Source organism: Gigantopelta aegis, chromosome 15 (assembly GCF_016097555.1).
Source record: "Gigantopelta aegis isolate Gae_Host chromosome 15, Gae_host_genome, whole genome shotgun sequence".
NCBI classification, from domain to species: domain Eukaryota; kingdom Metazoa; phylum Mollusca; class Gastropoda; order Neomphalida; family Peltospiridae; genus Gigantopelta; species Gigantopelta aegis.
In genome coordinates this window covers 7,153,608-7,167,483 of record NC_054713.1, presented here as the reverse complement: position 1 = coordinate 7,167,483, position 13,876 = coordinate 7,153,608, and the positions used below count along the sequence as shown (strand labels likewise).

Here is a 13,876-nt window from a genome sequence, read left to right as displayed (position 1 = left end):
CTATACAGTATCGTATATACAAACACACAGCCCAATTAGAGGGGTATACATGAGTTGTTCTATACAGTATCGTACATACAAACACACAGCCCATGTAGAGGGGTATACATGAGTTGTTCAGTACAGTATCGTACATACAAACACACAGCCCAATTAGAGGGGTATACATGAGTTGTTCTATACACTATCGTACATAGAAACACACAGCCCAATTAGAGGGGTATACATGAGTTGTTCTATACAATATCGTACATACAAACACACAGCCCATGTAGAGGGGTATACATGAGTTGTTCAGTACACTATCGTACATACAAACACACAGCCCATGTAGAGGGGTATACATGAGTTGTTCAGTACACTATCGTACATACAAACACACAGCCCATGTAGAGGGGTATACATGAGTTGTTCAATACAGTATCGTACATACAAACACACAGCCCATGTAGAGGGGTATACATGAGTTGTTCTATACACTATCGTACATACAAACACACAGCCCAATTAGAGGGGTATACATGAGTTGTTCTATACAGTATCGTACATACAAACACACAGCCCAATTAGAGGGGTATACATGAGTTGTTCTATACAGTATCGTACATACAAACACACAGCCCAATTATAGGGGTATACATGAGTTGTTCTGTACAGTATCGTACATACAAACACACAGCCCAATTAGAGGGGTATACATGAGTTGTTCTATACAGTATCGTACATACAAACACACAGCCCAATTAGAGGGGTATACATGAGTTGTTCTATACACTATCGTACATACAAACACACAGCCCAATTAGAGGGGTATACATGAGTTGTTCAGTACAGTATCGTATATACAAACACACAGCCCAATTAGAGGGGTATACATGAGTTTTTCTATACAGTATCGTATATACAAACACACAGCCCAATTAGAGGGGTATACATGAGTTGTTCTATACAGTATCGTACATACAAACACACAGCCCAATTAGAGGGGTATACATGAGTTGTTCAGTACAGTATCGTACATACAAACACACAGCCCATGTAGAGGGGTATACATGAGTTGTTCAGTACACTATCGTACATACAAACACACAGCCCATGTAGAGGGGTATACATGAGTTGTTCAGTACACTATCGTACATACAAACACACAGCCGATATAGAGGGGTATACATGAGTTGTTCAGTACAGTATCGTACATACAAACACACAGCCCATGTAGAGGGGTATACATGAGTTGTTCTATACAGTATCGTACATACAAACACACAGCCCAATTAGAGGGGTATACATGAGTTGTTCTATACACTATCGTACATACAAACACACAGCCCAATTAGAGGGGTATACATGAGTTGTTCTATACACTATCGTACATACAAACACACAGCCCAATTAGAGGGGTATACATGAGTTGTTCTATACACTATCGTACATACAAACACACAGCCCAATTAGAGGGGTATACATGAGTTGTTCTATACAGTATCGTACATACAAACACACAGCCGCCTATGTGGAGGGGTATACATGAGTTGTTCAATACAGTATCGTACACACTAGTCAGGTAGCCAAGGCTGAAATATTTGAAGAGTTTAGGCGCAAAACGCGATATATCCATTTTTTTAATTTTCAGTAAAAGTGATTTTTTTAATTGGCGTATATCGCGTTTTGATCAAAAACGTGATTTACCCAATACAATTTTATAAGGATCAATCTCTCAATATCTGTGTGGTCCTTAACAATATGTCTGACGCTATATAACCGTAAATAAAATGTGTTGAGTGCGCCGTTAAATAAAACATTTCCTTCCTTCCTCTCTCAATATCTGTGTGGTCCTTAACCATATGTCCGACGCCATATAACCGTAAATAAAATGTGTTGAGTGCGTCGTTAAATAAAACATTTCCTTCCTTCCTCTCTCAATATCTGTGTGGTCCTTAACCATATGTCCGACGCCATATAACCGTAAATAAAATGTGTTGAGTGCGTCGTTAAATAAAACATTTCCTTCCTTCCATTGGTTTGGCCCAAAGCGAAGGTTTGCTCTAGCACTGGTGTGGGGGTTCACCCCCTGATACCCCTCGACTCCTACGCGTATTCTTCTCGGGTTGTTCTACACATAAGCATCAAACAACATTCATTCATTTCAACTCAAATTCGTGCTTATATCCAAGCTAAGGCTCAAATACGCTGTCCTGGGCACACACCTCAGCTATCTGGGCTGTCTGTCCAGGTCAGTGGGTTAGTTGTCCAGTTGGTTAGTGGTTACCGACAGAGAAGAAGGTGAAGTGGCCTTACACCTATCCATTGAGCCCTTAAGAACTCGCTCTGGGTGGGAGCCGGTACCGAGCTGCCAACCCTGTACCTACCAGCCTGTTGTCCGATGGCTTAACCACTCCGCCACAGTAAGCTTGGTTTATATTCACCGCCGACTCTTGTCGAAGAGTAGCCGACTCGCCCAGTCCTCCTCCTGTTCAAACCTAATGCTAATTTTTCAGTCAATTGAGTGTGGTTTAAACACCGTTCATATCCAATTTTAGTGCGCGTTCGTTCAACGCATTTTAGTTTACGTAAAAAAAAAAAAATTCAGTTGCGCATGAGGTCGACACTCAAAGTATGATTTAACCTTTAGTCTTGTGTCTTGTACGTAAGCACGACTGAAAACATTTAATTTCTTTACGTTTTTTTTTTTTTTTTTTTTTTTTTTTTACAAAATCTGGGACTAATAAGTATGTCTGGTTACACAGATTTCTTGTATGAACAAATTTACCTAGCTACAGTTACCTAGTCACCTTAAAGGCACAGTGCCAAGGATTACACAACTAAATTAGTGAGTATAATACAGTTACCTAGTCACCTTAAAGGCACAGTGCCAAGGATTACACAACTAAATTAGTGAGTATAATACTGTGCTAAGCAAAATACCTGTGCATGTTAAGAGTACACACTATTTTTAATTACTTTTAATTAAAAAAAATTTTGTGTTTGCTAGGTTTCATCGCAATTTTAAAATACCTAAAAACAAAATAACTATTCAGTTTGAAAATAAAACGTATAGCAGAAGGGTACAACTTGAACCTGTTTTTGAGCCCCTTTTCATGTCTAGCTCCCTGTCTTATATAACAAGGAGAAAACTAAATAAAAAAAATTCAGGCATTTTGATTTTTGTATATTTGTTGTCTCGTCTTGAGAGAGAGAGAGAGAGAGAGAGAGAGAGAGAGAGAGAGAGAGAGAGAGAGAGAGAGAGAGAGAGAGAGAGAGAGAGAGAGTTGAGAGAGACAGAGAGAGAGACAGAGAGGGAGAAAAAAGAGACAGAGACAGAGACATACAGACAGAGAGTGAGTGAGCATTGTGGCAAATGATGCTCTTCCCTCCTTTACTAAACCACTGTTTTATTGTTCTTTCAGTGACGGGCAAGCAAAGATGGCTGCGCTAGTACAGAGGTTCGTTGGCAAGGTAACCCGGAAGAAGACGGTGGACGACGAATTCAGAGAGACGTCCCTCCGGCGATGTCTCAACACGTTCGACATCACCATGCTCGGCATCGGTCACATGATCGGGGCGGGGATATACGTCCTGACCGGAACCGTGGTTCGGAAGAAAGCCGGACCGTCGACTGTGCTGTCGTACCTGTTCGCCGGGATAGCGGCCATGCTGTCGGCGCTGTGCTACGCTGAGTTCGGCGCCCGGGTCCCCAAGGCCGGATCGGCGTACTCCTACACGTACATCACGATCGGCGAGATCTGGGGCTTCATAATCGGCTGGAACATCGTTCTCGAGCACCTGATCGGTGTGTCGGCCGTCGCGAGGGCGTGGAGCGGGGCCGTTGACTCCATCTTCAACGGGGCCATACGGAACGGGACGATCTCGTCGATCGGTTACCTGGCGAAGGATAGCACGTGGTTCTCCGAGTACCCAGACTTCCTGGCGGCAGCCATCACCATCGTCGTGTTCGTCATCGTGGCCACGGGCGCCAAATTCTCGATCCACTTCAACAGTGCCTTCACTGTCATGAACGGCGTAGTCATCCTCTTCATCATCTGCGCGGGGCTGTACTTCGCCGACGGCCGCAATTGGACGGATCCCGGGCGGGGAGGGTTTTTCCCTTTCGGGTTCGGGGGAACGGTCGCCGGAGCCGCTTCGTGCTTCTTCGCCTTCATCGGGTTCGAGGGTATAGCTGTTTCCGGAGAAGAGGCGAGAAATCCCGAGAAGTCGATCCCGATAGCGACGGTTGTCTCCCTCGGCGTCGTCACCGTCGTGTACATGCTGGTGACGGTCAGTCTGACGTTGATGATCCCGTACTACCAGACCGAGCCGACGGCGGCGTTTCCTATGGCGTTCGCCACGTGTGGGGTGATCTGGGCGAAGTACGTCGTCGCCGTCGGCACCCTCTTCGGCATAACGACGTCGCTGCTCGGCGGAGCGTTCTCTCTACCCAGGGCCGTGTACGCAATGGCCGACGACGGACTACTTTTCAGGTTTATCGCCTACGTCCATCCTCGCACGCAGACTCCAGTATGGGCGATAGCAATTTTTGGACTCTTATCTGCTTTGGGGTCGTTTCTATTTGAAATCGAAACGCTTGTGGAGTTCATGTCGATCGGGACACTGTTCGCGTACACGATCGTCGCCGCCAGCATCATCATCCTTCGCTACCTGCCCGTGGAGAAGTGCCAGTTCCAGCTGAAACCGGAAGAGGAGCCCGCCGCGCGACCAGAAACGGAAGAGATGTCGGAAAAGTGCTCCATCATGAAGAGGTCGAAGAGTCACGACAGTTTTGGCAAGCTACGGGACCACCTGAAAGACTTGCCCATCCTGAAGCACTTCGAGCCGGGCAGCTGCGTGACGCTGGCGGTCGTGTTGATGGGCACCATGATCGTCTGCTTCAACGTGACCGTCATCTACGGGCTGGACTTCCTGAAGGACGCGTCGTGGTGGGCGATCATCCTCGTGATCATCTTCATCGGCGGCATCGTCTTCTTCTATCTCGTCATCGTGGCGCATGAGCAGAACGATGCGTTCATGACATTCCAGGTATGTGTGTGCCCTATTTCTTGCCACCCCCACCCCTGTCTCTGTGTGTGTGTGTGTGTGTGTCTCTCTCTCTCTCTCTCTCTCTCTCTCTCTCTCTCTCTCTCTCTCTCTCTCTCTCTCTCTCTCTCGTTATCGCTATCTCTCGTTATCGCTATCTCTCTCTCTCTCTCTCTCTCTCTCTCTCTCTCTCTCTCTCTCTCTCTCTCTTGATGAACACATTATCACATCTGGTGAATGAACGACCGTGGTATGTGTTATCCTGTCTGTAGGATGGGGCATATAAAAGATCCCTTGCTACTAGTAACAGGTGACCTCTATAAGACAATAGTATGTCAAAATTACCAAATGTTTGACATCCAATGACCGATGATTAAAAAATCAATGTGCTCTAGTGGTGCTGTTAAACAAAAAAAACTTTACCTGTATCTCACTCTGTCTCACCCCCTCTCTCACCCTCTCTCTCTCATCCCTTTTCTCTCTCTCTCTCTCTCTCTGTCTCTCTGTCTCTCTCTCTCTCTCTCTCTCTCTCTCTCTCTCTCTCTCTCTCTCTCTCTCTCTCTCTCTCTCTCTCTCCTAAAGGGTCGGAAATAGCGCCGTTTGTTTAAATATTTGTATGTTTCGTGTTTTCTAGATTCCACTGGTACCACTGCTTCCTACACTGTGTATTATATGCAATGTTGCGCTCATGTTCTCACTGACATACCTCACTTGGATTCGACTGGGTATCTGGATGGCGGCGGGTAAGTTCTTCCTCCCCACCCCTTTCCCTACCCCCTTCCCTACCCCCTTCCCTGCAAACCTTTTCTTTCAACATCTATTTTAACACACATTTAAGATTGAAAAACACAATTGCCATGTCATTTCTTTTTCTTCTTTCACATGCTACCATAGTCCAGTCTGTAAAATGAAATAATATCTTGAAAGAAATTAAGTTGTCTTCGTGCACAGCAACGTTTAAAGGAAACGCCTGCCTTGGTACCTCTCGTTTGTAAGTATCTTATTTCATGTTAAATGTTTTAAGTGTTAATGTAATATCTATATATTTCATCTGTGTCGATTGTAAATATTTTATAGTCTCTCATATCGCCATATGGAGTGGCTCAGTGCTAAAATTAGATTATATTGTGTTTAGTGATGTTTTATGTTTTTAACTGTCGCATATTGTTGTGACTCAAAATCAATATAGGCATTTAAATGCAAGGCATATTTTAGCGGAAACAAACCACTTTTGCCTCAGAATATCAGTGTCTGTATATTCTTTGTGTTCCTGATGCGCGATCGATCTAGGATCGATCTCCGTCGGTGGGCCCATTGGATTATTTCTTGTTCCAGCCAGTGCTCCACAACTGGTGTAACAATGGCCGTGGTATGTACTACCGTGTCTGTGGGATGGTGAATATAAAAGATTCCTTGCTGCTTATCGAAAAAAAAGTAGCCCCCATGAAGTGGCGACAGTGGATTTCCTCTCTCAATATCTCTCTGACGATTTGTTGAGTGCGTCGTTAAATAAACCATTTTCCATTTTCCTCTTTGAGACTATATGTCAAAATGACCAAATGTTTGACATCCAATACTTGATGATTAATAAATCATTGTGCTTTAGTGGTATCGTTAAACAATCAACCTTTAACTTTAATTTGTTAGATCATCGAATTTTCGTAATTTATAAAGCCAATTCAGCTAAAAGATTTCAATACAGTCCTACATAGTAACAGTTTGGTTTGTTTAACGACACCACTAGAGCACAATAATTTATTAATCATCAACTATTTCCTTCCTTCTTTGTGTTCCTGGAATCCGTTCCACAAAGCGATCGTAGCGCTAAGATCACCTTAAGTACAAAACTACCTTATGCACTTAAAGGTAATCTTAGCGCTAAGATCGTTTTGTCAAACTGGGCCCTGATTGTTACAACATTTATATTATGAGATTTATTTATTAATTAATATTTAATCTTCCAAAAAAGTAGGGTAACCTGAAATATTAATGTTAATATCAACTATTAGACCGAACATACGTTTTGATCGCAGACATCCTACCTAGTAAAGAACGTTCAGGTCTGTTTATCAACACACCGAAACACATTCCATAGTTTGCACGTGCATCACGCAGTTGCCCTCTACACGTTCGCGGGGAAGGAAATGTTTTATTTAACGACGCACTCAACACATTTCATTTTCGGTCATATGGCTTCGGAACCTGCGTGGGGTGTCATTCTCGATTTTAAGAATTTCCAGGAATGTCTATTAATCACTATGGAACATTATGTCTGCCAATCGTTTTCATTCTGTTGATCATACAGTTGTTATTGTTTTGTTTTTAGTCATTTTTATTGTTTGAATTTGCCATTTACTGATAAAAAACCGTCAACTTTTAAATTTAACTTCTGACCCCAATCGTCCTTTACGATCTTTGGTGGTCATAAAACTTACTGTAATACTGAACTACCAGTTGTAATGTTTGGCCATTTAATTCACTATTATCATATAACCATTCCCCACAGCTAATATACCTTACCATTTTGGCAATTGTAAATTCTTATTAGAGTTCCCCTACCTTTTTTGAAGAGTATATATTATTTTCACCACTTAGAAATGATTTGCAGCTAATATCTAATTTGATCTTTCGCAAACATTCACGGACAACCAGAAACTCATTGCATGTACAGACACTAGTAATTCTACACACACATAAAATGTATTCAATAAGTGATTTTAGTCGTTAAAAAGCTCAAACTGGATTTTAAAGTCTAAAGTTTGTTTTGTTTACCGACACCACTGGAGCACATGGATTAATTAATCATCTGCTATTCAGGGCCGTAGCTAGCGGAGATCTGGAAAACAATTATAGAAACTTAAAGAAAATTATCTTCTTAACCGTTTAAGGAGTTTTAGACTATTAACTACTCAGTTGCGCCCCCTCCCCCCCCCCCCCCACACCCCTACAAAAATATCCTAGCTACGGCCCTGCTATTGGATGTCAAATATTTGTTAATTTGTTAAAGTTTGTTATGTTTAACGACACCACTAGTGCACATTGATTAATTAACCATCGGCTATTGGATGTTAAACATTTGGTAATTCTGACATGCAGTCATCAGAAGAAACCCGTTTTTTTTTTTTTTTGCTATGCATCATGGGATCGTTTATATGCGCTTTCCCACAGACAGAAAAAAGGCTGTAATTGTCGAACACATATAATATTACAATGCCATGACATTGTGTTTTTCATTGCGAGATGTAGACTAGTAATAAAGCACTCGCCTAATGTGCGGTCAGTCTAGGATCGATCCCCGTCAGTGGGATCATTGAGCTATTTCTCGTTCCAGCCATTGCAACAAAGCTGGTATATCAAAGTTCGTGGCATGTGCTATCCTGTTTGTGGGATGGGGCACATAAAATATCCCTTTACTAGTAATGGAAAAATATAGCGGGTTTCCTTTCTAAGACTATATGTCTGAATTACCCAAATGTTTGACATACAATAGCCGATGATTAATAAATCAGTGTGCTCCAGTGGTGTCGTTAAACAAAATAAACTTTAAACTTTAAAATCCAGTTTGAACTATGGCAAACATTTACGGAAATTCACTCAATGTACAGATGCTAGTATTCTAAGCAAACGAAAATAACATATTTAATAGGTGATTTAGTCGTTATAAAATGATTTAAAGGCGCATACCCTAGTTTCAACCAGTAAAAATGGACACTAAATTTAGTTAATCTACAAACCTGTAACAAATCTGGATAAAGTTAAAACAAAGTGAAACAAGCGTCTGCGACGTTGAAACGGTGAAATAGCCTTAAACATGGACTAAATCAGACGCACATGCGTTTTTAAAACTATGAAAAATGCATTTTGTGATATTAAAAACGCCAGGATGACCAAAAACACTTCGGATATACAGAAATGAATAATCTAAACAACAAAATCTAAGTAAAGTACGATTTCAGTTATCAAAAAACGACTTTAATAGTAAACAAAAATATGCCTTTAATGTACTAGTATAAAAACTAGGGTCTGTCACTTTAATAGTCGAACACATATATTATAACAATCAGGCACGGATGCAGGATTTCTGAAGGGGGTGGGGAGTCCAAATATACTGAGCGCAAGTAGAAACTTTACAATCATATTTTTTATCGTAAATTATTTTGGAGGAAATCAGTTGAAATTGCGTTACATAATGGATGATAAAGGTCTTCCCGATGATACTGCACGGACGGGGCGGAGTGAAAACGCACATATTGCCTTTCTGCACGTCTAAAGCGCAAAACCTGACAAACACGTGCACAGGGTCACGTGATCAACACAGTGAACGCGTATGCCTTCAAATCAATTCACACGTGTATTGTTTAACAGGAAAACACATTGAAATTTCTGGTGACAAATTAGTGACTGAATGCCACGCCTCACAAATGCAGAACGTGAGCGTGCTGTGGGTAGGCTGCACGCAGGACAATCCGTTGCGGCAGTTGCTAGCACACTAGGATGCAGCCGACAGACAATTCATAATCTCAGAACCCATGTGCAACAGACAGGTGTAGTGGCGGATCGTCTGAGGCCAGGACATCCGCGTGTGACGTCACGCCGAGAGGATGGACAAATCAGATTACGTCATCTCCGTAATCGGTTCGAGACGGCCGCGTCCACAAGCAGACAATTGTTCAGGGGTCGGGTGTCACAATCCACCATCAGGAATCGACTGCGGACTGCTGGTCTGCGAGCTAGGAGACCATACAAAGGACCCATTTTCACGCCATTTCACCGTCTTCAACGTCTGGAATGGACCCGACGACACGTTAGATGGAATCAGAGACGCTGGAATAACGTTGTCTTTAGTGACGAGTCACGTTTCACACTTAGGTTTGCTGATGGCAGGGTACGGGTGTGGTGTAGACCGCGAGAACGCTATGCGCAGTGTTGTGTTCAGGAGGTCGACAGAGTTGGTGGCGGCAGCGTAATGGTTTGGGGTTCATTTTGTTCCCATGGTCGTTCCCGATTGATTGTCGTCCAGGGCAACCTCACTGCTGCACTATACCGTGATCAAGTGTTGACACCGGAACTGCTGCCGTTCATGCAACAACACGGTCCAGGGTTGACATTTCAACAAGACAACGCTACACCCCATACAGCGATCTTTACGGGAAATTTCTTGCGAAACGCCGGTATCAACGTCATGGATTGGCCGTCCCGTTCACCAGACCTGAATCCCATCGAACACATTTGGGATGAATTGGGAAGACGACTGAGACAGCAGGTCAACCCACCGCAGACCCTTCGAGCTCTTGGGCAGGCACTGATCAACCAATGTCGACGACTTCCGGTACGGATTTTCAGAGGAGTTCTTCGGTCGATGAGAAGACGTTGTGCGGCTGTGGTGGATGCGCGAGGCGATCACACGCGTTATTGACTTCAGAACGTGCCACGATCTCATCATGGGAAAATCGTTTTGGGGGGTCACATGACATCAGGCGACAATACGCAATAAATTGATCCCCACATCGACGTGTGTCAATCTGTATTGCTTCTCAAATGATATCGACATCCTTACATAGCAGTTTTATAGTCATGCACCCTGTATTTAATTTGTGCGGTCAAATTTACGCAGTGTAAAGTTTCTACTTGCGCTCAGTATATGATGACTGATCTCTCCTTTTACACAGCGCGCCTCTTACAGCTGAACACAACATGCTCGAATTTACAAAAATGGGGGGGGGGGCGTCCTAACCCCTGCACTCCCCCCCCCCCACACACACACACCTGGATCCGCTACTGACAAAGTTCTGACAAGAAACAGTTTCTTTAACATTTTTCTTTCTTTCTTTGTTTCAGGATTGCTAGTTTACTTTGTATACGGGATGCACCACAGTCGTGAAAACCGGACCGCGCCGGGGTACGGACCGATGGTGGAGTACACGGGTGACGCCAGCCTTGAGGGACCTCTCGCGGGAATGGACGAGGATGTACAAGAACAACAGCCGGTCAGACGAGACGAGGGCCTACCGTACGAGTCCTACTAAACGCCGGCCCCGACGTGAACCGAAACACTAAACGCCGGCCGCGACGTGAACCGGAAACATTGCTCCACGCTTTAGTCTAGTCATTGCTCGAGGATGTTATGTTAATGTTTTTCAGGGCCGTAGCTAGCAGGGTCGGGGTGGACGTGGGGATTGTGGATAGGGGCCTCTAGTGTTTTGTGCCTTCCATACTCGTTAAAAATCAGTTTACAATATACAGGTTATTGATATTCAATAACGATATTGACGTTTTAAGTATGTAGCCTCCCTTTAATGGCTGCAAAATTGTTTTTCAGAGCATCTAGATTTCAAAATATCCTGGGGGGGGGGGGGGGGGAGGGCGGCATATGCCCCCGGACCCAGTAGTGTCGTGCTCGTTAGTTCCAAAAATTCATTTGCACCACACCTAAAAAGACAATAAATCCTAGCTACGGCCCTGTTTTTGGTATATATTACGTAAGTTTGCTAGATTGGCTTGTCCATGTTTGAAAAACCACAGTCCCATTGTAGTCACGGTAACACATTTATGATGTACAGGGTAAGAACTTGCGGGGTGGGTTAAGGGGGCAGAGATGGGAACTTGAAGCTTCACAGGGCGACATACTTAAAATACTTGACAGGGTTTTCTAAAATGCCGTCTGCCAAATTGGCAGATGCAATTTAAAGTGACTGATCCTGGTTTCTAAACACTACAAATTATTTATCTCTATTAGAGTTGTTTTTCATAATTTAAATTAGAAGTTACTTCCATTTTAGAATATCTTCTTTTTCTTTTTCGTACATCCGAAGTGTTTCGGGCCATCCTGGTTTTTGTGATACCTAGAAATAAATTTTTTACAATTCTAAAAACGCACGTGCATCTGAAAAATAACAGTTGTCGAGTCGAGCTTTAGTCTTATTTTCAGACGGTATTCCCCGTTTAAACAACACAGACGTTTAATTTCACTCTGATACAACTTTATCCAGATGTGTTACAGGTTTGTAGATTAACGAAACGTGGTGTCCATTTTTACGGGTTGAAAGTTAGGATCTGCGTCTTTAAACGTATTTCATTATTAATTTCTACAAAAGCTTAGTAAAAAAACTCTGCTCGTTTTACACCAACCACCATTCGGTCTCAGCCCGAGAGGAACGATCTATAAAATGGAGGGGAGGAGTGACACTATAGTGTGTGTGTTGGAGGAGGGATGTGGGGGGTGAGGGTGGTGGTGGAAAGACGCAAGCCCTCAGTATACCAAAATTCCCTCAAAACCCGATGTTTTTCACACTTTTTTTTAAAATATCGGTAGAGAACAAAAACTCTCAAAACTGGATACCCCTTAACACCATTTTTTTAACTTGATCCTGTGGGTGTCCGGTTTAGAGAAGGGTCTCGCTGTATGTAGTGACACAAAACATAAAGGTTTGGGCCTCAAGTGGGGAGGGATGGGGTTGGAGTAATACACACCCCTTCCCGCCACCGTTGTTACGGGCCTGTGTCTGACTAATTGAAACTTCAGTTTGACAACTGCTTTTCTGACAACAGTCGCCAAATAGCTAATACTAACAGTTAGGTAGAATTTAAGTCCCGAGTACACTGACATGATTTATCGGGGTGTGAGTGGGGGTAAATTAAAATACGGTATAGTAAGGGGCGGACCCAGGATATATTTTAACGAGGAGTGTACTAAAGGGGCGTGCCCAGGATATATTTTAACGAGGAGGGTACCAAGGGGCGGACCCAGGATACAGTTTAACGAGCAGGGTGCCTAAGGGAAAACGGACACCCGGACCAACTCCTGAAAATGGAATTTTTTTAATCTTGGCATTCGTGAAACGAAAATTGCAAACAAATTGTCAAAGTGGCAGACCCTAGTTTTAACCCGTAAAAAATGGACACTACGTTTGGTTAATCTACAAACCTCAAACACATCTGGATAAAATTACAACACAGTGAAACAAGAGTCTGTGGTGTTCAGATGGGGAAATACCTGTTTAAAAATAGACTAGAGCTCGTCTCTATAACCGTTACTTCTCAGAGGTACATGTGGTTTTAAACATGAAACACGAAATTTGAGTTGTAAAAATTCCAGAATGACCAAAAACACTTCGGATGTATGGAAACGGATAAGCTGGTCAATAAAATCTAGGTAAGCTTAATGTCTGATTTAATTTGACAAAACCTGCTATAATATTGAAAAATATGCCGTCAATTTTTAAAAAAAAAGGGCATGTGAATTTTTTTTATTTTATTTTTTTTTATTTATTATTATTATTTTTTTAAACTTTTTTTTCGGGGGGGGGGGGAGGGTAGTGCACAGGTCTCTCCATTTAACATAGCTATATCTGTGATTACTCACACAAATCAAGAAATGTAAAAATGTAGATTGGGAAGGTTGTGTTTAAATGACTAAGGGAAATAACTGTTGTTAAAAGCTTCGTTACGTAGTTACTCCCCTTTCATGGCTGCCGACTTTTGAATACAATTAAGGATCGGCCTCGATGGTGTCGTGGTTATGCCATCGGACATAAGGCTGGTAGGTACAGGGTTCGCAGCCCGGTACCGTCTCCCACCTAAAGCGAGTTTTAAAAACTCAATGGGTAGGTGTAAAGCCACTACACCTTCTTCTCGCTCACTAACCACTAACAACTGACAACTAACCCACTGTCCTAGACGGATAGCAGAGGTGTTTGCCCAGGATAGCTTGCTTGAACCTTAATAGGATATTTATTTTGAAACAAAAATAACAACAAACAACAAAAATAATATAATATAATATAAATTAATTAATTAATTAATTAATTTAAAAATAAATAAAATAAACCTGGTAAAAGAAAAGATA

General features: G+C 42.6%; 1 protein-coding gene across 1 annotated transcript in view; it reads left to right on the top strand.

Moving 5' to 3' along the window:
* Positions 1–13,648, top strand: part of LOC121390644 (cationic amino acid transporter 4-like) — a 27,543-nt gene extending 13,895 nt beyond the window's left edge. Inside the window, exons 2-4 of the mRNA XM_041522506.1 lie at positions 3,408–5,034; positions 5,666–5,774; positions 10,870–13,648. Coding sequence (XP_041378440.1) covers positions 3,424–5,034; positions 5,666–5,774; positions 10,870–11,057 — 1,908 coding nt within the window. The 5' untranslated portion in view covers positions 3,408–3,423 and the 3' untranslated portion in view covers positions 11,058–13,648. The remainder of the gene's footprint in view (positions 1–3,407; positions 5,035–5,665; positions 5,775–10,869) is intronic.
* The last annotated feature ends 228 nt before the right edge of the window (positions 13,649–13,876 follow it).